Below are 22801 nucleotides of genomic sequence, written 5' to 3' on the forward strand. Positions count from 1 at the left end.
TTTAGGGAAGCTCGTGCACATTGGGTTCGAGTCGTTTCCTGCGCTGATATCAACATCCGTCAAATCACTCGAGGTCCGCTTCTGTTGTCCCAGATGGCTTTTGGGCGCGATACGCCCTCGGCGGTGGGACATGGCGCCAGTGAGAAGACCTACACGTATGACACCGGTGACAAAGCCAATTTCCGATCCAACGATGAAGAGTCACCAGCGTCGAATAGTCCGCCCGACGATTACAATGTCATTCAGGGTGACACTGCTGGTGATATCCAAGACATGCTTCGACTTGGTAAGAAGCAAGAGTTCAAGCGCAACTTCAATATCCTGTCCACCCTTGGTTTCATTAGTATATACATGGCGACCTGGGAATTCGTCTTGGTTTCATTGGCCGCAGGTCTTATCAATGGGGGATTCGGAGGTCTTTTCTGGACGTTTGTGGGCACCGTGACGTGCTACAGCACCGTCGTGTTGAGTCTTGCTGAAATGGAGTCCATGGCACCAGTAAGAATCTACCCGAGTCTATAAATTCGATCGTTGGCGGATATGCGCCGTTATCTGCATCTTGCGATCAGTGGTCGTCAATGTGCAATATGCTAACCCTCATTTTATTTCTCAGACAAGTGGTGGACAATACCATTGGGTGTCGGAATTCGCCCCGCCCTCATGTCAGAAGTTCCTCAGCTACTCGGCCGGCTGGATGAGTACACTGGGCTGGCTGGCAAGTGTTGCCAGCTCGGTATTTGTCTGCAGTACTCTGATTCAGAGTCTGGTTGAGATCTCCGACGCCGAATTTGTGTTCCCCAATTGGCAATACACATTGATCAGTATTGCTTTCCTGGTGGTCACCATCGTCTTCAATACCTGGGGCGCTGGAGTCCTCCCCATGATCGAGACAGTCAGCTTATTCGGCCATATCCTTGGCTTCATCGTGACGATTGTCCCACTTTGGGTAATGTGTCCCAAAAACAGCGCGACTGATGTGTTTACTGTCTTTGTCGACAGTGGAGGCTGGGGAAATGTTGGAACGGCTTGTCTTGTCACCCAGGTCTCTGTCCTGTACTGCAATCTTGGTAGGTTAAGCAACATCAATCAGAATTGGAGGACTGGGCTAACCTCGGGATACAGGAAGCGACTCGGCATGTCACATCTCCGAGGAAGTCGAGGACGCAAGTTTGACTGTACCCCGTGCCATGTGGTGGTCCTTCCTTATGAACGTCGTGATGGGTATTGCAGCTCTTATCACAATGTTATTTTGCATCGGCAGCCTGGATGACGCCATGAACGCGGAAGTACCGTACATCCAGCTCTTCATCAACTCTGGGTCCAATGCATTGGCCTACGTTCTCACCATTTTGCTATTTCTCCTCATCTTCAGCGGGAACATCACGGCCTTGGCCACAACAAGTCGTGAGGTCTTCGCATTCTCTCGAGATAGAGGCTTTCCATTCTCGCATTGGCTCAGCAAGATTGAGAAGAAACGCCTTGTTCCATTCAACGCGGTGTACGCCACAGCCTTCTGGTCTGCAGTTCTCTGCTTGATCAATCTAGGCTCGACAACGGCATTCAACATCATCATTTCACTCACGCTCTTGGCCTTGCTCTCGACATACATGCTGTCCATTGGATGTGTCTGCCTCAAGCGACTCAGGGGAGAACGTTTGCCAAAAGCACGTTGGAGCCTCGGTAGATACGGGCTACCCATTAATTTCTTTGCCTTCTGTTACTGTGGGTTTGCCATTGTCTTCAGCTGTTTTCCAAGCACCCTGCCGGTGGATACGAGTACTGCCAACTGGGCACCAGCCGTGTGGGGTGGAGTGCTTCTTCTGAGTGCCATCACATACTTGCTCCATGGCAAGAGACATTTTACAGCACCGGTTGTGTTTGTTGCAGGTATGAGAGTTGGTGGTCTGCAAGAGGCTGGATAGAGGAGGCCAAGGCAAGAAACTGGGTGAAAACATCCGAATAACATTGCAAGCTTCAGTCTAACTACGGCACGAGACATAAGCTTTTGTGGTCTTGATTGTTCCAAACGGAAAAATCTGTGTGACTGAATCCGTTTCCTTGCCCTCATGCTTGACATCGTCGCTGAGTCGTACTAGCAAATAGTGGTCACACTTCAAGTTCTTCTCTCCTGTGCATCCCTGGTCCACAGATCATAGATTGGTGACAACACCCCACTTCAACCCATGATGCAATGCAGCAGAGCAACTTTCAGCCTCAGATGCTTTTCCTCGGAATATCTAACCAGCGACGACCACTTTCGGACACTGGCAGCCACCTGACTGGGCTCACAACCGGATCCATCTTGAGCAACAAAGAGGCTCAACAAATCAAGACATCTCAAGCTCTGGCTACTTTCTGGGTTTTGGACGAGGTGGTGCAAATCCTCGTATTGAAAGGGGGCCAGACTTTGCTAGACCAATCAAGCGAGAGACATCTGCAAGCCTTTGGGTCTAATGCTGCCACGAACACGACGACGCTCCCAGACTGCGGCTATTGGAGCAGCACACACCTCCAGTCTTCTGCATGCTTCAACCTTGTAACTCTGGAAATGTCTCCAAAGTCAACTCTGCGCCCAAATAGAACCCGGGCAAGTCGTGTTCGCACCAACAGCCCCCACTCAAGACTTTTAATGATTGGGCTTGTGTATCGTTCTTTTCACCTTCAGTACACCCAACACGACCGAGATCCTGCGACATCCACTGATGGGTGGGCGGTTGCAAATATCAAGAGATGCTGCCGCACGACGTCCCTTCTCCGACCCTGTTTTCTGCTTCTTAATCCTTCTTGCTGGCTTATCTTCTCAATAAGCATTCATCCCATTCCCCCAATTACAAAGTGTCATGGAATACCCTCTCAGCCTTGTCCACTGCTGAGCTAATTTCATTTTGCCTGCCTATTTCATCTGAGCTAGAGTGCAGTGTTTGAGGCACACTCAGAAAGTAGAGTCTCAAGCATTCGACGATGTCAACAACCAGCGAGCCATACGTTACTTCACAAGCGACGACGTCAACATTGCTTACATATGCAACCCCGACCACAACCACACCGCCCCCGGTTCCCAGCGAGCCTGCGATTCAGACAAGGCCTTTTACGGGGCAAGCCTTACTGGTAGGAACGTGAGTTAAGCTGTGGCATCCTTTCGATCGAAATTTCCGCGTACTTATCAACAACGCGCAGGTGTGCCCTCCCACAATTCACAATCCTTACTTTCCCCGATGGCGGTTCGATCGAAGTACCATTGATAGGCTGTTCTGATGATCGCCCCGATTGCTGTCCTTCATTGAGTGTGACAGGGTCAGCAGGAGGAGCTGCCACTGAGAGCAATGTACCCTCTGCCTCTCAGTCACCCACGAGTGGAATGCCAGGTTCTACCACGAGCCCAACTGCGCAAGGTGTTATTTCAATGTTAAGCAAATACCCACTGACTGTTTGTCCAAGGTAAGGACGGAGATAAGTACCTTCACCAGACGAGCTGCTAACTATTTGTTAGTGACATGGTAGACCTTGATCCAGTATGCTGGTAAGCTCTGAGGAAAGCCTCTTGTGGAGTAAAATCTCTTCGTGATACTAATCAATTGCCAGTCCTATTGGATTTTCCCATTATGGACAACACATCATTGGCAATCTACCGTGCTACAGCACCCTGACAACCACAGTGTACTCCCCTGACGCGTCAGTACTGGCTTCGATAACGTCTGTTGTCGCCGCGTCCATAGCATCGGCCTCTACAACTACAACACCCACCATCAGTGTAATTGTCAACCAGTGAGTTTCCAAGTTCCCACACCTTTGCTTCTCCTCCAGGAGCTTAACATCGTCGACGTGGGGGAAAGAGAAAATGCTCTACCTGTTTGCCCCCTTTGCCTTCGCCGTGGCCTTCAGTCACCGCCCATAAACCATTCACAAGTCGAACTAAAAATATCACAAACTGACAAGATGAATTTCACAGAGTCTTTGCACTCGGACTCCCTTGTGCTGATGATGAGGGAGATGGAGAGCATTCCGGTCTCAGCATCGGCGCCAAAGCGGGTATTGGTGCTGGAGCAGGTGTTGGTGCGCTTTTGATTCTGTTTGCAATTATCGCGTGCTTTATGGTTGCGAAACGGCGGAGGAAGAAGAATAAGCAGCAGCAACAGCAACAACATGACCCAACTACTAGTAGCTCAGGGCTTCCAGTTCCGCAGATGATGGCCGGGACAGGTTCCGGAGTCTCCGACGGCAAACACCTCTCAGCAGCAACGACGATGACGCCAGGAAGTCCGATCATGTTTCCACAACCGCAAACACAGCCACAGATGAATCAATACATCCAACCCCAATACCCCGGTGCCATGGGTGGACAGCCGCAATCCCACGGCTACAGCCCAGCATTCGGACATAGCCAGCCACTGGGCCCGCCACAGATGGTGCAAGACCAATACGGCGGCATGTACAACATGCAACCAACCGCCTCTCAACCATATCCATACCAATACCCTTCCCCCAGCCTCATGACAGGTCAACAAGCCGGCATGGGCATGCCATATTCACCAACATACAACCAGCAGCCGTCCGCACCGCCCCTCCAGCAATTCTACCCTTACGAGCAGCAACACCAATACCAGTATCAAAACCAAAACCAACACCAATACCAACAGCAACGATCAACAATAAACCCACACGCGCCCGTCCCCGTAGAAGCCGACTCGGGCACCTCCGGCACGAGCAACTTCCACGCGTCGTCGTCGCTCTCCAGCCCCAGCCAGCCAGGCCTCTCCATCTCCATGACGACACCACCACCACCACCCGTAAGCCATGACCGCAATGGTGCGAGCCAGCCCACCAGCTCCGTCTCCGTCAACGGCGGGCCCAGCGTCGCGGAGCTGAGCTCACATGGTGGTGGATCCACTCCGAGCCAGGACCAGAGCCAGGACCAGAGCCAGCGGCATTTGATCAATAGGAAGTCGGTGCCGGGGTGGGGGTGATGGGGGAATAATACTTTGTTTCTTATGCCATTTGTGTATGTGTGTATATGTGTCGGTCGTTATCAGGTCGAGATTGAAAAGGTATATGGTGGCAGGTAGCACCGATGCATGCAGTTATGAAGGATACGAATGTTTATGCTTGCCTACTTCATGTGTGAAAAATGAATGAGCACCCGTTGCTTCTACACAAGTTTGTAAGAGCCGGCGGCCCGATAAATATCTGGCGGCTCTTTTATATGCCAGGTAGTTAACTTAGTTCTGGGTTGAGCGATGCCTGGCGTGTGAGTATGCGGAGATGGTTAAAATTGATTGACTGTCGACATGATCTTTCCTGTGTGTAACTAAAGATAATAGTAGTCATCCCGCTACACTGAGCAAGCAACCCGCATCAAATGCAGGTCTGAAATGACATAAACTCACAAGCGAATCGACATACTGATCTGCCTCAGTAGATGTTGTGTGCCCACGAGCTCGTCTTCACCGTCAAATGATATTGACCTGACAACGTGTTCAATTGGATGGTTTTAGATATGATATGTACTCATTATGTTTAAACGTCTGAAACAAATGCGATATATGTAGCGCAGTATAATGCAGTGGGGGTCGCAGTGCCATGCTCAACATGCTCACCATACATCGAAACGGAACAAAATAAATCAAAACGCCACACCTTATCATAGAGACAATGCCATGCGTTCGTTGAGCGGGAGATATCCCCTCCTTGCGTGAAAACGGACATAAGAAAATAAAACTTGCATATCCGACATGTGCCCGTGTCGAATTCTATACATTAAGCTCCTGCCCTTACGCAGCCATTACCTCTGGCGTCCACTTGCGGTCTTTGTTCGGGCCATCCAACAGCGTTGCCGTGCCTGCGGCACTAGGATTGGTCGTCGGTGGAAGGATGACGAAATCTTTGAAGTCGATACCGAGATTCGACTCGGCGAGGCTATGGAATGATGCGTCTGGGGCGAATGAAGGAAGTTGTGCCTGCTGCAGTTTCTGAGGCGGCTGGGTCGTGTTCTCCACGACGGACGGGGTTGTGCCTCGATGGGGAGTGAAGAAGACATCGTGGTCAGATGAGGTCTCGTGAGATGCTCTGCGTGGTGCGGCTTCCATGGGGACCGCGAGGGTTGCCGCTTGATATGTTGCCGGACCATCGATGACTGGTACTGTCTTGGCGATGAGCGGTTCCTGGTGCACAACATCGTGGTATACATCTTCTTCAACTTGTCCGTTCATAAGCGGTTGGCCCTCACCGTCAGAACCCCGATAGTTTTCATCTTCCTCTGCTATGATTGTCGAGTCAATGTTGCGTCGACCGTGTAAACTGGCGAATCTGACAAATTTTGGCGGGTCGAGGTGTTTTTTGGGCCGTCTGGGGCTCGATGTTAGTGATGACTTGTGATTGTGATTGGCCGGACTGGTTGGAGTTGTATACGGTTCAATGTATGCTTGGCGGGTCTCAGTTGCGCTCACAGGCATCGGGATGATGGGTATGAATTTGCCACGACTCGCATCCGAGCTTCTTCTTCCAGTCGAATCAGATGTCCGTTCGATTTCAAAGCTAAAATTGGTTCGCAAATTCTCGTTCTCCAACACAGGGCTCAGTTCGTTGGAAAAACCCGGAGGTCTCTTGACCTTACCACAACAAGCGCATCTCGAATACACAGGTGCGGACTGGGTCTCCTTGCCCTTTCCTTTATCTTCGGTCGGAATTACCAGGGAGAGCGGTCGGATGGCAGGATGAGGAATATGATCTCCTTTTTCCAATGCCTCGCCATCTATAATACTTCCTTCGGTGGGAGTGGCTGTTGCATCCGAATTTGGGGACGCATTATGAGATTCGCCACCTTTAGTGAAAGACAGAGTTCGTCTCCTAGCCTTTTTGAGTTTGCCAGTCTTATCTGCAGTATCACCGTTTGCCGGTGCTTTGTCTCCACCACCGAAAAGAGCCGTACTGATGGTGAACCGCTTGCCCTTTTCTTTCTTCGGAGATGCCGATGGGCTGACTTCACGGGGTTGTGGATCCGGTGAAGGCAATTGTTCTACCGGCTGTTCTGAAGGCTGATTCTCGAGTTGTCGGGTCGTGTTGAGATCGCGTTCGTGTTGTTGGATCTCTTCATCGTCGGACAAGTCCTTTGGTTGATTATGTGGATCATCCGGATCAAAAGCAGGGAATTTCTCCATATCTTCGGCCAACATAGATACAGGTGAGTCACTGACTCTAGGTGGACTGGTAGGTCGAGACGATGGCGCACTCACATTCGGCATGGAGTTGGCACGACTGTTTTGGAAACTACCAGTACGCTCGTAAGGGATATCGCCAGAATCGTGTCGACAACGTTCTGGTGATGAGCTGAACATGCTCTGTCTGGGTCGAGAAAAATTGGACAAAGGATTGGCTACAATTGTGGGCGAAGGACGTTGCAACATGTTCATAGAACCAGTTCGAGTGACTTCTGGCCCTCTATAGGTGGGCAGACCTCGATATGTCGAAGATCCGGAACTCGAAGGCCGTGAAGAGATTCCATTAGATGCCATAAATGTGGGTTGAGCATGACCTCGAGGACGAGGTGCGAAGATAATACCGTTGGAGTGGCCATGATGATTCATGTAACTGTAACCATGATGGTGGCTATGAGTGCTAGAATTGGATGGCCGACGATGGCCATTTGGCGTATGCGGAGGAGTCGGGACATTGGTCATTGAATTCCTTGAAATAGAATTGCGTGACAACGAATGGGTTCGTTGGTCCAGTGGATTTCCATCGTCTGGACTTGCTGGAGGTGTATTGGTAGTTCCACGTCGAGAAGCGCTTGGAGAGGTGCCTTTCGAACTGGTCTGACTGCTCGTTATGGAAGCAATGGCACTATTGTTCAAAGATCGAATTTCGGCCGGGCTCAATTTGGCAACGTGGTGTTTATTACGAATGGAATTCCTTTGTCGTTGCTTCAGACTCTTCTGCAGCTTGGCCATATCAAAGTCATCTAAACACGAATGAAAAATCAGTATCCGAAATGAAGCAATGAGATAGAATAAGAGTGGCCCGACATTCAAAAGAAAAGGACGAAGTCGGTAGAAGTGGGTCGGCTTCAACGGAGAGGCGTGCAAGTTATCGGGTGTGCAAGGGCAGTGGTGAGATCATGCAGGTAAGCGGATGCAATCGTTGATGTGCCCACGTCTGACAGAAAGGGTACCCGGACAATCCAGGGCCCAGGGCAATGAAGTGGTTGGGAGTCGGTAAAAGAGCAGGGGTCAGACGAGGGAAATATACCTCGGCAATAGCGCCAGCAAGCCTTGAAGTGAGACAAGAAAAAAACTTACCGGTGGTAGGACGTGCGTTAGCCATGGCTGGTGACGGATCGGAAGTGGGATGGTGCCGTCAGAATGGGACGCCAAACTGCGAATCTGTGCACGACACTGGCAGGATGTGACCTGGCAGTAGAGGCCTGGCGCCCACTGGGTTGGCCAAAAAAGAGTTGGTCCAGGTATGGAGTCGTAGGGATAGGCGTTGGTGCACGGATAGATGCGACGGGTGAGGCCCTACTTTGACACCTTCAGGCACTATCAGGCTGGGTTCAGGCGTGACACAAGTCAAGCCTAAAACGGACCGGACAGGGACAAGAATAGTATGTCAGGTTGGTTCATCGATGCGTGCTGCCTAGTATACTGAGTGATCCGTCCGGATACTCGCAGAGAATGGGGCGAGCGATGCAAAGAAGAAAAGCGAGTGGCTGACAAGTCAAGTGGATGATATGTCGTCAAGAAACGAAAAACCTGGTATTCCAGAGATTTGGCGAGGCGATTGGTGTTGCGGTTTGATCGTCAGGCCGAATTCTCAGATATTCCCAGTAGCGAATCGAGGCCGGGAGCTGGGAAATGATTGACGAAAATGGGTCAAGGGAAACCCGATGATGGGGCGATACTGTTGCTGCGGCGCTCGATATATTGAAGATGACAATTGTAGCGAGAGTGTGTTGGTGATAGCGAAGGGCTGTGTTACGTGAGTTGATGAAAGTGAAAGATGTAGGAAGGGGAGAAGGGTGGCGGCGAGAATCAAAAGGATAAATTGGTTAACTAACTTCGATCCCTTGGGTTGGCTTACGAGTAACAAACTGTGGGTGAGGAGCCGCACTGACAGTGGTGGTGTCAGAGGGCAGAGGGGCATAAGGATGGGGTTTGGGGGGGGTCTCTCTGTGCAGACAGCGGTACCGAGGACCGTCATACAATTTGTCGCCTAGCTAAGGTTACTTTGATAGCCCGGGTGTGCCCTTACAGCTTCGTTAAACCACCTCCGCGTCTTATGGCCTTCTAGGGGCATCTGGGCTATTTAACTAGGCACCTCAGTTACTTACCTGGCCAGCAACCACACATGCAGAACTCTTCCCATCCGAAATGGACTTCTTTCCCACCAACCCGGAAATGTCGTTCTTTCTGTTGTCTCTACTCGTACTTAGTATCTCCTGTCTCGGTGTGTTGTGTACGCCATCTCTGTCCCACGATTGTCATGACATGCCACTGGAGGGGAGGCAAGATCAGTGTGGTTGGTGTTGGAATGTGGAGCCACCTTGCTGCATCAGCTGTCTCTGTTGGCTGGGTTTTGCTTGGTTGACGCCGAATGTCTGAGTTTGAAGGAGTTGACACCAATAAGCACACTTGTTCAGTGCCTACCGCACCTACTTGCATGCCAACCCAAGCCGTCTTCAGGTACGGACTCCCACTGGCACCACTGTGAGAGTTGCTGTAGATTTGTACTGGCAGACCACCTTCCCCAAAGCCCGATTAAAGCCAGAGCTCACTGAGGGAAAGAAAATCGAGTCGGTATGTAACCCTGCAACAACTTGAATGCCCACCTCGGTCGCTTAAGTTGGGGTCACCAGCCACTCCACCAATAATGCACTTTGCCCGCAATCGGGCGTCTGCTCCGATCAGCATGAGACTGGCCATGGAAGACGCAAGACACCAGACGCAACAGATCGGCTGTTGGTGTTACAAAAATTCATCCACTCTGGACGCTTCGGTTTTGTAACCCGTTGATGCTAGACAACGAGTACCGAGTACTCCATACATATCGAGAATGGATACGAATATTTGATGTGCGAATTCTGGACAGCACAAGGTTCCGTATCTGCAAATGGACTCAGTCGTCAGCTCGCAATTTCACCCAGATCCCCCTGGCCCTAGCCGAAGCTGACGATACCCAATACGCAACGCGACACGGATATCTATTTGTTTACTCTTCGTATCTGGATATCTCGTACTCGACACTCAACAATTACCACAACAAATCGATGCTAGTGATCCAAATTTCCCATAACTGGCGTCAATCAACATTTAATAGAATGTGTGGCGAAACAGGCTTCATCCTTAGGTTATCGTCTATCATCAGCGTTGTGGGGAGACTCTTCTAGGAATCAGTGCTCTGACTCCTCAAACTTAGATTTAAACTCGACTCATCTTTTTCTCTGCCATCTGGCAGAATTTCCTATCTGTCGACAGCACCCGACGCCAGCCACAAGGAACATCAACAAGTCGAGGACGCTGAGATGGATGGCCTTGTTACCTCGCCTAGGGCGAGGAATTCGAACTAACGACGCAATCAAGATACCGGTAAGCATTGTAGCTGTCGTTAGGAGCGCTTGAGTGGTATGACGATCGTCGAGAATGTACTTGTGGTATTTGAGATTATGCAGCGTGATCACAGTCTCTATATCGCGTCGATCTCCAGATCATTCACGCGAGAAGTGCGTGTAAACACCCAGAAGTATTGACGGCAGCTCCTTATGTAATCAATTGTTTGCGAGACAACTGATTAAGTATCACTAGCACACGATCTTGGGCTGAAATACTGAGCCAAGAAAATCGGAGTTGCCTGCAGCCTGATGAGAATCGAAATCCATCATTCGGACCATAGCCTCACAAACCCTGAACAGCTAGCTTTTAGGTATAACTCTATCATGCCTTTCCAACTAATGCAAGGAAGCCATCGCCTGGGTTACTTTACGGGTAGTCCTGTCATTTACGAACGCAGCAGCACGCCGAGTTTGGCTCTCCATGCCATCTCCAATTGCGGGCGGCCTGGTGACTACAACTGGGGTCTACAATATCACAGACCATATGAAAAGGGAAGAGATGTTGTTGTCTACGTGATGGAAGAGAACTACAGCTCTGAAGATGTGACCATTACCGATGATCATCTCGGCTTGCATGAGTATTACTGACCCTTCTACCAGTTTCACCTGGCCAATCGACTTCGTTTCCTGTCAACGACCGTGAAGGGCTCCGTTGACAAGAAAAGAGCCCAGTTGAACCCTTCTCAGGTCTTGGGTGGACACGGTGCCCAGATCATTTCTCTCTTGGGCGGTGAAACTTACGGTGCCGCTCAGTGCTGCAAGATCGTGGTCGTCGATAGGCCAAATGAACAACACGACAAGGACTATACCTGGGAGCTTGCTCTCGATGTGGTGGCGCAAGACTTCACTGAGAAGAAGAGAGGCAACCCTGGTTTACACGGGGTGATGAATATCAGCAGAGGCTTTCCAAACAATCCCAAATGTAGAAGAGCTCTTGGCCATATCCTCAATGCTGGTGTTGTCGTTGTCGGCGCGGCTGGAAACAAACAGGTAAGGATCAAGGAAAACTTGAAGATAACTTGACGGCCATTCGAAAGTTACTGAGTCTCGTATTTAGATAGATTTCGATCAACTCCCTGTCACAGATCGAGAGCTATGGCAACTCCCAGAAGGGTTTGACGACAGGGTCATCATCATCGGCTCTTTAGATGACAATGGCAGAAAATCAAGTTTCTCCAACTACGGAAGAAGTAGGTCAACGACACAAAGTCCCAAGGTGTGAAAATCGTATTGTACAGTTTTAACACCGCTCTTCAGGGGTAGATTATTGGGTGAACGGTGAAAAGCTAGCGTTTGCTGGGTATGAAAGGTATGAGAGAGCTTCAGGTACAAGTCAAGGTACGGAGAAATGATGTGCAGCGCAAGAGTACTCAAGACGATTTGCGCACGATATCTCTTGAAGTCTACAACTGACACCATAACGGCAGCCACCGCCATTGCTTCCGGTGTGATAGCCTGCATGCTGGGAGCCGGCCAGGCCGACTACGACGACGAAATCACGATGCGGGACAAAGCAATATGCAAACGAGTCCGTGCAAGGCTTGATGAGTGGTCACCTGTGGACGCATCAACAGGCCTCAAGCACTTGAAAAACGCACCAGGTCTGACGTTGATATCGCCTCCGCCACCCGTCGGTGCGCCTGAACCAGCGATGATCAAACTAACACTCGACGACCAAATCACCAATGTGAGAGATGCATTGACCCGCAAGCAAAAATCGTCAACCGCCGTAAAAGGCTCGAAAGCCGCAAAAGCGGACCACGAAGAGTGTGAAAAGTTGAGAAAAGAGTTGGCGAGGCTTCATAAAATTAAGGATTCAGGAGTTGCGTCTTCGGCGGATGTTTTCATTCCATTGGCTCCTGTCGGAAGATAGGTGTAACTGAGCTGGCAACCTGTAGATTCCAGGTACTACTACCTCATGCCTTGCAACTTGTAAGTCGTCAATAATGATAACGATCCAAACCACTCAGTCAGCAATCTCGAGTTTCACCCACTTCCAAGGCTCAGAGACCGTAGGCGGTTCCAGGCCTTTTCCCAGAGTACCTCGTACGCCCACAGTAGATCCACTTTTCAAGATACAGAGAGAACCACACACAAGAAAACCAATCTCGCCTACGGAGGGCTACCCTTGCAAGAGGCCTCGACAATCTGAAAGAACAAGAACACACGATCAAACAAATGCAACCATGCACGCCATCCATCCATGACCCATGAACGGGGACCGGACTTATTGGTGTCCACGATAAACATTAGTCATCAGCGAAACAACCGAGCCCACGACTTCAGCAGAAATCATCATAACCGAGAGAGAAAAAATGTTCCGTAGCGAGGCTCCGCTCGGAGATTTGATATCTTGGAAAAGAAGAGAGCACAATCTTTAAGGATGCTTCGTGCACGCGATCAAAGCCTCGTGATACGCACGTTCGTCGCTCTTGTGGTTCGTTATCAATCGCACTCGGTACATCGAGCCTCATGCGAGTAGCTCGGGAGCGATATTACGCGTCGTCTCGCCTTGCGCCTCTCCGCCTCTATCGGGACCGCAACGATAACAAACGAGGCTTGACACAACAATCGCAAAATTCCTGTCACAAGACACGATTGAAGAATTCCAAAGAGCAAATCAGGCGCGACCAGAGAATCATGCTGTTCCCGCGCTTTTTTGATACTGATGCTATACGATATCCGTTAACATATGTACTCCTTATCCCACAATCACTTTCGCTCCGCTTCCTGCGCTTTCAAGGGGGGCTTTCCCTCGCTAAGTCATTATTTCGTCCTGTTTTGCTTCATTCAATGATTACTCCGCACAAACATACACGTTACTCCATACAGTGAGGTTGAATAACCTGATGCGATCCGTGGTTTGGTAAAACTGAAGATTGCTTGGTTGGCGGAGAGGCTTGCCGTTGGTTGTTCGGGGCTAACGGGGAGCCACAGATTTTCCTCGAATCCTCGCCGGAAAACCAGCGTCTCGAAAGGGGCACGCACAATCGGTGACTGTGTAACCACGATTCAGCTTGATACCGTGGCCATCACCTCGGTTGCGGGGCTAGGATATGCCGGCTGGTAGCTGCGCCTGTGGTTGACGACCCGAGAAGGGTTCGTGGGAACCAGCTGTAAATTATAGTGGTGCCAATGACCGAAACGCTCTCGGACCGCTCAAAACTTGTACAGCTGATCGGTGCTCTAGGGTTACTGGTTGTCCTCAAGAGGATCTGGAGCGAAAGTCGAACTCGGGAGCTTGGTTATTGGAGTCACACCCAGGGGTGACCCAATCAAGGCGCCCACAGACATCCAGTCAATGGTGCAATTTGTGTTGCTGCAAAAGTCTTTTCTCCGTGTAATGAAAAGACCCTGCTAGATCATTGCTCAAAGAGCAAGACCAGTGCCATCGCCAGTCCACCGATAAAGCGCGAGCACTTCACGACGCCAGTGTTGTTGCTCTGCCACATCTTCCGGGATCCGACCTCGAACCTGCTGCAGCGCCGAGCGCATGACTTTTCGGAAGTTTCGCTATTGAAACAGTGAGCACGGCGGACGAGTTTTTTCATCGGGGCGTTGAGCAAACGACAAAACTTACCTGGTATTGAGTATCTAACGTGGCCACACACGCTTCGTGTGCGCGAACAATCGTTTCACAAGCCTTGACCACATCGGGAGAGACATCGCCTTGCAATTTGTCTGCAAACAATAGGAGCAGGAAACTACCTTGGAGTAGATAAACTCCAAAGAAGAAGGGCATGAAGCTCAGGTCTGGATCGTCCTCGATGATTTCGGCAACAGCTTCAGCTGCACTAACGGCATGGCCGGTAGCGGTGACGAATGATAGGGATGATATCCATAGGTCATTGTCGTCCAATAATGCGATTGGGTCCCATTTGCCGGTCAATAATATATGGAGGACATGCATGATATGCGTTCCATATGCGACCACCGTCTTGGTCTGCAAGGCGAGCTCGGAGGCGCTGTGTGAGTCATTGGTGCCTGCCGAAACCACGGAGGGCGTGACGACCTCATTATGACTGGTGTCTACATGCCCATTGGATGCCTCAAAATCTTTCAGACTCTGGCCGTACATTTCCAGCTGCTGCGTGATTTCGTCGGTAGCTTCGTCCCAGCTCTTGGGCTGATGAGATCTCGGGCCGAATCGAGGTCGGTTGCGGGCGTGGTTGAGATCGAGGATTTCCCCGAGTATCACCATCAAAGGCAAAAAGTAGCCGAAAACGCTGTGGGATGTGCATTCAATGTTCAATCCACGACGGCGATGAGCCGGGTCGGAAGCCTTGTCGAATCTCCCAGCTTGGAAAGCTTCGTCGTCCATTGGCTGGAGGAGGCCTTCACACTCCTTGTTGAGGAAGAACATGGGTCGATTGTAACATAGCGCAAGATGACGGTCTTGCATGTATAGGAGCCACCATGTTCGGCGTCGTTCTTCCCTTTCTTCTTCCGAAACATAACCGACGGCCTTGCGGCGGTTCTCATCGACCGAATTCTTTCGACCGTCATTCCCCTGGTTATCGCCTGAGTTTTTCCCGGCTTCCTCCCCATCCTGCTCAGTTGAATTTGGTGGGAGTTCGCGTCCAAGACGAGTTTCGCGGGCCAAGGACCACGCTGCATTCCACCATCGCAGACTTGCGGCTTTCCGTTCACTGGCAGAAACGACCGTTGCCAGATGGATGTATGTGGCGAGGTTGTCAATTTGTGAGCGTTCGATTGCACTGCCAGGCGAATGCGTGGGTACCACCAAAGCACCCAGACCTGCATCGCTGGATATCATTTGGGGGTAGTTGGGATTCGGTGTCACAGCAGAGGTATTTGGATGGCTATGAATGAGCGGTTTGAGCATGTTTATCGTCAGTTCGAGTAGCTTTTGACAGATGCGCCCACGGGCATCAAGGTTGGTGGTCAAGAAGGCTGCATCGCTTGTTTGCGCCGCCGTCCAAAGCATACTTGCAAGTAGAGCTGGCGTACATGGTCGAGGATCGGTGGGGTGAAGTAGTGATTTTTTACGGAAGATATAGCCCAGCACGTACGGATTAGCCGGTCTTAAATAGGCCGAGGTGGTGCTGGTGAAGTATTGCTCCAGTAGATCACAAGCTAGACTTTGTGGAATGATTGACTCGATATGTGGAAGTAGTGGTCGGAGCACAGGGTATCTCAAAGTGTCGGTAATTCTCGGCTGATTGGGAAGAGGTTCGGTAACAAATAATGGGGATGTGAGAGATAGCCAGTCTGGGGATTCCACCATGGGAGCCTTGCCCATGAATGCCACTGAATAATCATCTCCAAGCGGAAATCCGAAACCGGTGTTGACGCCTTGAACGTGCATCGAGTCGAGCCCCTGCGTCGAGAATGCCTGATTCGAAACCGAGAAATCCATGGCTCGAGCTTGGTTCATCTGAGGCACCAAAGACTGGTCGATGTCATGCATCTGACCGGGCGCAGGCATGTTCAACCCAGAAGAAGGATCGAAACTGGTGAAAAATGCATTCTGATGGTTCGGATCGAAGGTGGCGGATGGAGGGGTGTTGTTCGAAGGAAGAGCATGGCTATCTCCTAGAAGGTCTTGACCGGCGTAAGAAGTTGTATTTGAATACTTCCTGCTCCCCAGTTGAGGCATTGTATTTGGCTGAGGGAGGTGGTTCATGTTCGAGTTTGAGAAAGTCGGATCGTCCATTTGATCAGTCTCCTTCTTAGGCGCGCGGCCACGTTTCTTGTGAGCTCGGGCATATTCACAGGCAAGAGAGTTGTCGGTGCAATGTGCACAAGGTTGTTTGCCATCACACTTGGTGCGAAGTTGGTTGCATTGATCGCATGCTCGACTTATGCGACGGCGAACGCCTGCCGCCTCCGCAGACTCGTCGCCATCAACCTCGGAATCTCTTCTCTTGCGACCAGCTTGCAGATTCTCGGTCTTGAACGTCTGATGATCTTGTTGGACGCCGGAGGAGAGTTGCTGGGGGGCTTTGACCGAGGTGATCAGTTCGGGGCGTTGTGTATAGTCGTGATAGTCGGGGTAAGCGTTATGCGTCTGGGTAGGGATTCGAGAGAGCATTTCGTGGAGTTATAAAGGATACAGGCACTAAGAAACTAAATGGTCGTTCATGACATATCTGAAATCATCTGCAATAGAACTTGCAATGCTCCGGGATCGATAGAGTGTGTGCTCGAAGACTGTAGAGGTTGTCGAGCTCACTTTTCGAGACCGGAGAGTGTCCAGGGCACGCAAGACAGCAAGCGAGTCACGAGTGACGGCAGAGGGAGTTCCACACGGAGCCTGGAGGGCACCTGGTGGTGGAGAAGGTCCAATTACTACTGGTAGAAAGTTTTTGCTCACGAATTACATGGGGAACTGAGAACAAAAAGGCCAGTAGAAATCACGAAGTCCGGGACTTTGGATGCATGGCCGAATGGCGGGGGCAGGGTCATGCAGGACTCAGTGTTGGTGTCAGCTAGCTCTAAAGGCGGTCCTGGGACGGTGGCAGTTAAGGTGAAGTTTCTTCCTGGGATACCGGTACGAGGTACAATCCACGAGTCAAACAAGGCCAGGCGGGCTCCAGAGTCGAGAAAGCTAGGTAGGATATTGGGTGGTGGATCGTGAAAAATGGATATTGACCGATGGATGGTAGAGGATTGACCAGGGACCAGGGGTGGCACGGGTCCAAAACGCCGTGGCAATTCTTGAGGGAGAGAGACGAGAGATCCAAGGAGGATAGAGTCAGCCAGACGATACGCCATCAGGTCAGGTCACCTTGACACCTTCTGGTCGCTTTCCTCTCTTGGGCAGGTGCATAAGCCAGCAGCTATTCTCGAAGAGGAGCACGGAGACAAAAGCATTTCTGTGCGTATGTGGAACGATCGGGTTCAACTATATTTCTGAAGGATTTCCAACACACATTAGCTCGCCCTGTGAACTATTCGTACACACACTGCTTCAGGGTCAATTTCAATTTCAATAAATCCAGGGCTCCCTGGGAGATACCTGGGCTGCTTCCAGGTGACAGGCAGATAGTTCTCCAGACCTTCGTTTTACCGAGGAAGGGAATGATTCATGAGTTTCTCAGGAAAGTGGCACCAAGGATCTCGCCCACCGGGGCTTTACTCTCTTTCGTCGAGGCGTGGAAGTGGGTCGTGGAGAAAGGCGGGGCTCGTCTGCTCAATGGAACCGGGGGGCTGAATCAATCAAGTCCTGCCCCCGGCATCGGTGCCCAGACCCCCCCAGCCAGTTCTTTCCAGGGCCTTCAGGCATGATGTGGCACCTAAATTACTTACCTGCCATGCCCATTGCCTCCTGAATCTCACTGGTTCGATCTCTTCATACCCTGTGTGACATGTTTGCCCAGTTCTCTCTTGCCTCGCACAAGAACAACCTTTGCACGGCAGCTTCGTATCATGGAAATAGATCCCTTCTATGCTCCTTCCGGAGTGACGCTCTCATCTTGCAAACCTCCGCTTCTTGAGTGCGAATGTGATCAGCTTCCCTCAGGTGCACTGGTCATACCCTTCGGAGTTCCAGAGACTTGATTCGATCCTTGGTATGGAGTACCCAACACCTCTTCAACTAATGCTGGCTTCCGCATGACTTAAAAAACTGCCGCCCACAGTTCTCTCGTGATGGTGTACACATTTGAGTTGCCACATAGGAATTTTATGTGATCACCGTCTTCATGTGCTTTTGCCATCAGTGGCCGTTCCAGTGTGGATTTTACGTCGCACATGGATTACTGAATTGTGGATACTGCTCGTTGTCCTCATCAGGGAAACAATCCCAAACTCTTGATATGCCACCCATAGCTTAGTCGATGTTAGCATTGAGTTTCTCAGCATCGTTGTGGATTGAATGGTTCACCGCCGATGGTCTCCTTCCCCCACAACGGGACCACAAATCCAATGTGCTGTTGAAGATATTGGCATTTCTCGGAGTTGGCCACCAAATCTGGGGTTTATGATTGTAGCGCATTGTAGCATGTGGCTTTTCCCCGAAGGTGTCTGGTACAACTTCAGTATCCCGCTGAGCGTTCGCGACTCCGCAGACTTTGTTGCCAGTATCACACGGGTTCGCGCATTGCTGGTGCATCGGAGAATGAGAACACATCGGCTAGCGGCCAATCTCCTGGTCTCCAACGCATCTCGACAGTAACTTGATCCTTGATCTGTGTTTCCGAAAATGCTTTTCTGCCTCCTATCTTTGTAAAGCGTGTTCGAGTGGTGAGATGTAGGGCGGTTATTGTGCAGGAGCTGCTCTGGTTCACGGAATCTTCGCCATCACAACAGGCACCCCCATCCGAGGATAATGCGCGGCATTGCCTTCAGCCTTTGGTTAGCGTTCGCTCACAGAATCGATCAGGTATAGTCGGATGACACTCTCGTCATTTTCTATCGCCTTGATATACGCAAGCATTGAGATTCATAGTGGTTTTCTGATGGATTGAATTGGTTGGGCATGAATGAAATCGTTCGTACTCTCACCTAAGGACTGGTCTTGGAACTATATCATCTGAGCATTTCAGAGAGCACTCCCCTTGGAGTTTACATTAGTTTGAAGAAATGTAATCTTAAGAGGTATGTGGTCCTAGTTGAACGGCATAGTATATCCGGCTAAAATGCACTGGTCGTCTATGTGGCTCCTGGAATATATCACCCAGCTTTGTGGCCACAGGCTCACTCCGATTGAACGCTTTTGACATACCCCGAACGGCTGATATGTCAACCAGACTGCTTGCAGCATTATCCGGCCTACATCTCCCGCGTACCGTCTTTGGAATGCATGATTTCTAGAGCGGCCATTGGCAAAGGCTGCGGTACACCCACCGGAGCCTGCTCCATCTCGTGGCAGGTACAAGTCCGATCCTACCAGGTAAACGAACAGGAGTAATTACAAGCACTATCCACAGATGCAAGCAGCAACTAAACACATATCCTTAGATCCCAATGAAGGCCCAAAAAACGAAAAAAACAATCAACAGCCAGGATTCGCGACTCGTCACCGACGTCGCTACTTGCTGACCGGCATCCAGCTTAAGTACCACTGAGCAAACGGGAAGTGCTGTTTTCCAGATCCTATGGTCGATTGCGAAGACCAATCTTCCGGCTTTAGCATATGATGCTTTGAGGGCGAAAACCTTGCCTTTACATTGGTTCATGTCTTTGAATAGTAACCAACTTGTCGTTCGGGGTGCATTACGGAGCAATCTAGGTAGCTACCTAGGTATCTACCACCATACCAGTACTCATGCAGCTATGAGCCAGAACGAACGGTTGATAGATCAGTTCAGGCCTCATGTCTGCCCAAGGTAGTAGCCAATACTATAGTTCAGCCAACTGCACTGCTCCACATCGACAAATCCGCCTGATTTAGCCGGATAGTCCAGAAACATAATCGGTCCGTCCTCATTTGCAACCTTCTCCCATGTGCCAGCCTCTTGCACACCGTTCAGAGTCTTCTGATAGCCTCTCACCCTCAAGTACTCAGGATCTGGATTTGGTTGTCCTGATTTCACAAATTCAGCAAAGTACCCGCTGACCAGTTGCACCGAGTACAGATCATTCGCATCGCGAAGTGGGTTGTAGAAATTCCCAAATGCCCAATCTAGGTCGGAGCCGTGCAGCTTGAAATACGGTAGATTCGGATTGCCATATGGATAGCCCGGCGTGACAGGAGCACCGGGGACGTTCTCGGGATTGTAGCCGTTGATAGTGCGTTCAAATTGGTAGTAATATGTTGCGGGGAACACGCCAGTCGTTGCGCCGGCATAGACGGTCGCTTGATCAATGCAACGGAAAGTCGTGTCAGTGGCGACCCGTTGAGAGACATTGAAGGAGTCGAAAGTCAGATTCCCAGTTGAATACAAAGGGAAAAGGCCAGAGTCAATGATCGCTTCGGCATACGATTCATTGATGCTAAGCCCGGTCATGAGGCCTTCAGTGAGATTCCGCACCGGTGTTGTCGATATTGTGGAGAAGGAGGCTCCGTCGTTTTCGGTGACGCCAAAGATGACCGGAACGTGTGCTGTGCTGCCGTTTTGATTGAAAACATTGAGTTGGGGAGTGTTGACGATCGTCCCATCTTGGACCACATACCGAGCGACGGTTGAGAGGGACACCAAATCGGTGGCATTGACTTCTTTCAGACATGCAATTTGATCAGTCAAATAAGTTTGCGTACAGTTCGAGGCGTTAAGGATCTGCGGCCCAGCCACGGTGTATGACTCGTTAATGGTATAATAAGAAGAGTATGTTGTACCATAATTGCTATCCAAACCTAGGGTCTGCCCACCACCAAGATTCGACATCGCAATTGCTCCTTGGAACAGATTTATAGCTGGAGGACTTCCCAGGAGAGTTCGCACCGAACCTGCTCCTGCGCTTTCGCCCATAATGGTAATTCTGGCAGGATCTCCCCCAAAGTTGGCGATGTTACGAATAGTCCATTGCAATGCAACGATTTGATCCCCAATGCCGAAGTTGCCCTTGATGTCTGTTCCGGGAATGGCTAGGAAACCCAAAGTCGATAGGCGATAGTTGATCCCGACGACCACGATATCTTCTCGAGCTGCCAGGTTGCCACCGTCGGTTCCAGCATCCGCTCCAGTGCCTCCTGTGAAGCCTCCACCATGGATCCAAAATAAGACAGGCCGGAGACCTGTTGTTGACCCGGCTTTTGGTATATACGGAGTCTGAATATTGAGGAATAGACAGTCCTCGCTGCCTCCGCTACCTTGGATGCATTGTTCTCCATAACCAGTCGCGTTGACGGTCTCTCCAGAGCCAGAGTATATTTGAGAATATTCAAAACGCTGCGGCGTTTCCGCATATCTGATGCCAAGAAATCGGAAGGACTTCTTATTGCGATACCCTAGATAAATATTTCCAGCGGCTGCAATAGATACCCCATTCGAACCATTCGCAGTCGAATTTGGTGGTTTGCTGTCAGTGTCCGATTGTGTGCAAAGCACAGGAAGCTGTGTACCATCCCCAGAGGAGGCACTTACAGACAACTGACCCCCAGCAGAGACTTGCACAACGCCATTCGCGATGTGATATCCCTTATTCGGCGTCGCACTTGAGTAAGATAGATATGAAAGTGCAAAGGAGAAGTCAGAGCTGTAATTTTGTAGAGTTGTTTGCGTTATTAGCGCTTCACTCAATGATTCACAAGCAGCTGCTCCATTCTCTGCGGTCATAGCATCTAGAACAATCGCACCAACGTGGTTGTTGTCGTCTGAAGCGTTCAAGTTGTTTTGATAGACGAACGTCAATGAACTGTCGGCATTTGATAATGCTGGAATACCCCCACGGACCGAATGATGAGGATAGCCATGAGTGATGAACGACAAGGCAGCCAGGGGCAGCAAGGCTCGAACCCAAGACATTTTACTGTTTGGACTGGGAGGGCACTCAAGATGACACTGTCACAGTAGAGATTGGAAATAAAATCACAACATATGGAAAAATCCCTTACCATTACCATCAACATATCAAGAAATCCTTCTTGACCGTTCAGGAAGGACGCAACAATCGTGCGGGGTGCTCTCGCGAGATGCGAGAGCCATCCATGGCCTTCATGCATGAAGACCTGTTTGATTTCAGGCATCTATCCGGCAACATGGAAATCGAGCTGGAGGATTGAAAGCCAGTGCAGCTCGGATGAAGGTGCCGTTGGACAATGAACAAGGTTATGTGCTCCAAACACTCGTCATAGAAAATGGTGTACGGATAATGAACCTGGGGATTTGGAAATACTCCTCATAATACCATGGGAAAGGCCTGCACGATGTCCTCTTTTGTGGAAAGGCAAGGATGGAGAGGATCGAGTGAAGCTGGGGTCGGACGAGGCTCTGGACCAATCTCCCATTACGCGATTTAGCCTGATTATCCACTAAAAGCCGTACTTCCACGCAAAGCGTCTGGAAGTTGTGGCATAGCAATTATCCATTGGATCCGCCTCGACTATGTACTACCTCTTACCTAAGAGTGTTCCGTGATCAGGTAAGGATCGAGGTCAATAGCAGTCTGAGTCAAGTTGAACTTCCGGACGGGATGGTATGAGCAAGTGAATATTCTACAAAGCCTGCTATTAATGTCAGGCAACTTTTTAACCCGACTGGAAGATAATTTCTTCATTGCTGACAGCTGCGAAACGGGGATCGTGGACTGGCAAATTCGCCTGATGCATTCCATGAATGTCCCCACAAATCCTTT

The 22801-nt window shown here is 50.3% G+C and overlaps 6 protein-coding genes across 6 annotated transcripts; 3 read left to right on the forward strand and 3 right to left on the reverse strand.

Annotated features, from left to right (window-relative positions):
* Positions 1-93: 93 nt before the first annotated feature.
* LTR84_000661 (uncharacterized protein) lies at positions 94-1922 on the forward strand (the record flags this gene model as incomplete). The annotated part of the gene is made up of 3 exons (XM_064844291.1): positions 94-498; positions 614-1067; positions 1123-1922. The coding sequence occupies 3 exons, from the start codon at positions 94-96 to the stop codon at positions 1920-1922; spliced, it is 1659 nt and encodes a 552-aa protein (XP_064712151.1).
* Positions 1923-3358: 1436 nt separating this feature from the next.
* Positions 3359-4964, forward strand: LTR84_000662 (uncharacterized protein; the record flags this gene model as incomplete). The annotated part of the gene is made up of 4 exons (XM_064844292.1): positions 3359-3438; positions 3491-3520; positions 3583-3765; positions 3950-4964. 4 exons carry the CDS (start codon positions 3359-3361, stop codon positions 4962-4964), a joined length of 1308 nt encoding a protein of 435 aa, XP_064712152.1.
* An 804-nt stretch (positions 4965-5768) lies between these two features.
* On the reverse strand, positions 5769-8316 carry LTR84_000663 (uncharacterized protein; the record flags this gene model as incomplete). The annotated part of the gene is made up of 2 exons (XM_064844293.1): positions 5769-7954; positions 8292-8316. The coding sequence occupies 2 exons, from the start codon at positions 8314-8316 to the stop codon at positions 5769-5771; spliced, it is 2211 nt and encodes a 736-aa protein (XP_064712153.1).
* Positions 8317-10939: 2623 nt separating this feature from the next.
* LTR84_000664 (uncharacterized protein) lies at positions 10940-12473 on the forward strand (the record flags this gene model as incomplete). The annotated part of the gene is made up of 4 exons (XM_064844294.1): positions 10940-11143; positions 11201-11590; positions 11658-11790; positions 12028-12473. 4 exons carry the CDS (start codon positions 10940-10942, stop codon positions 12471-12473), a joined length of 1173 nt encoding a protein of 390 aa, XP_064712154.1.
* Positions 12474-13969: 1496 nt separating this feature from the next.
* Positions 13970-16655, reverse strand: LTR84_000665 (uncharacterized protein; the record flags this gene model as incomplete). Its single annotated transcript, XM_064844295.1, has 2 exons — positions 13970-14113; positions 14181-16655. The coding sequence occupies 2 exons, from the start codon at positions 16653-16655 to the stop codon at positions 13970-13972; spliced, it is 2619 nt and encodes an 872-aa protein (XP_064712155.1).
* A 3223-nt stretch (positions 16656-19878) lies between these two features.
* LTR84_000666 (uncharacterized protein) lies at positions 19879-21972 on the reverse strand (the record flags this gene model as incomplete). Its single annotated transcript, XM_064844296.1, has 1 exon — positions 19879-21972. One exon carries the CDS (start codon positions 21970-21972, stop codon positions 19879-19881), a length of 2094 nt encoding a protein of 697 aa, XP_064712156.1.
* Between the last annotated feature and the right edge of the window lie 829 nt (positions 21973-22801).

Source organism: Exophiala bonariae, assembly GCF_035927105.1.
Source record: "Exophiala bonariae strain CCFEE 5792 chromosome Unknown scaffold_1, whole genome shotgun sequence".
Lineage (NCBI taxonomy): Eukaryota > Fungi > Ascomycota > Eurotiomycetes > Chaetothyriales > Herpotrichiellaceae > Exophiala > Exophiala bonariae.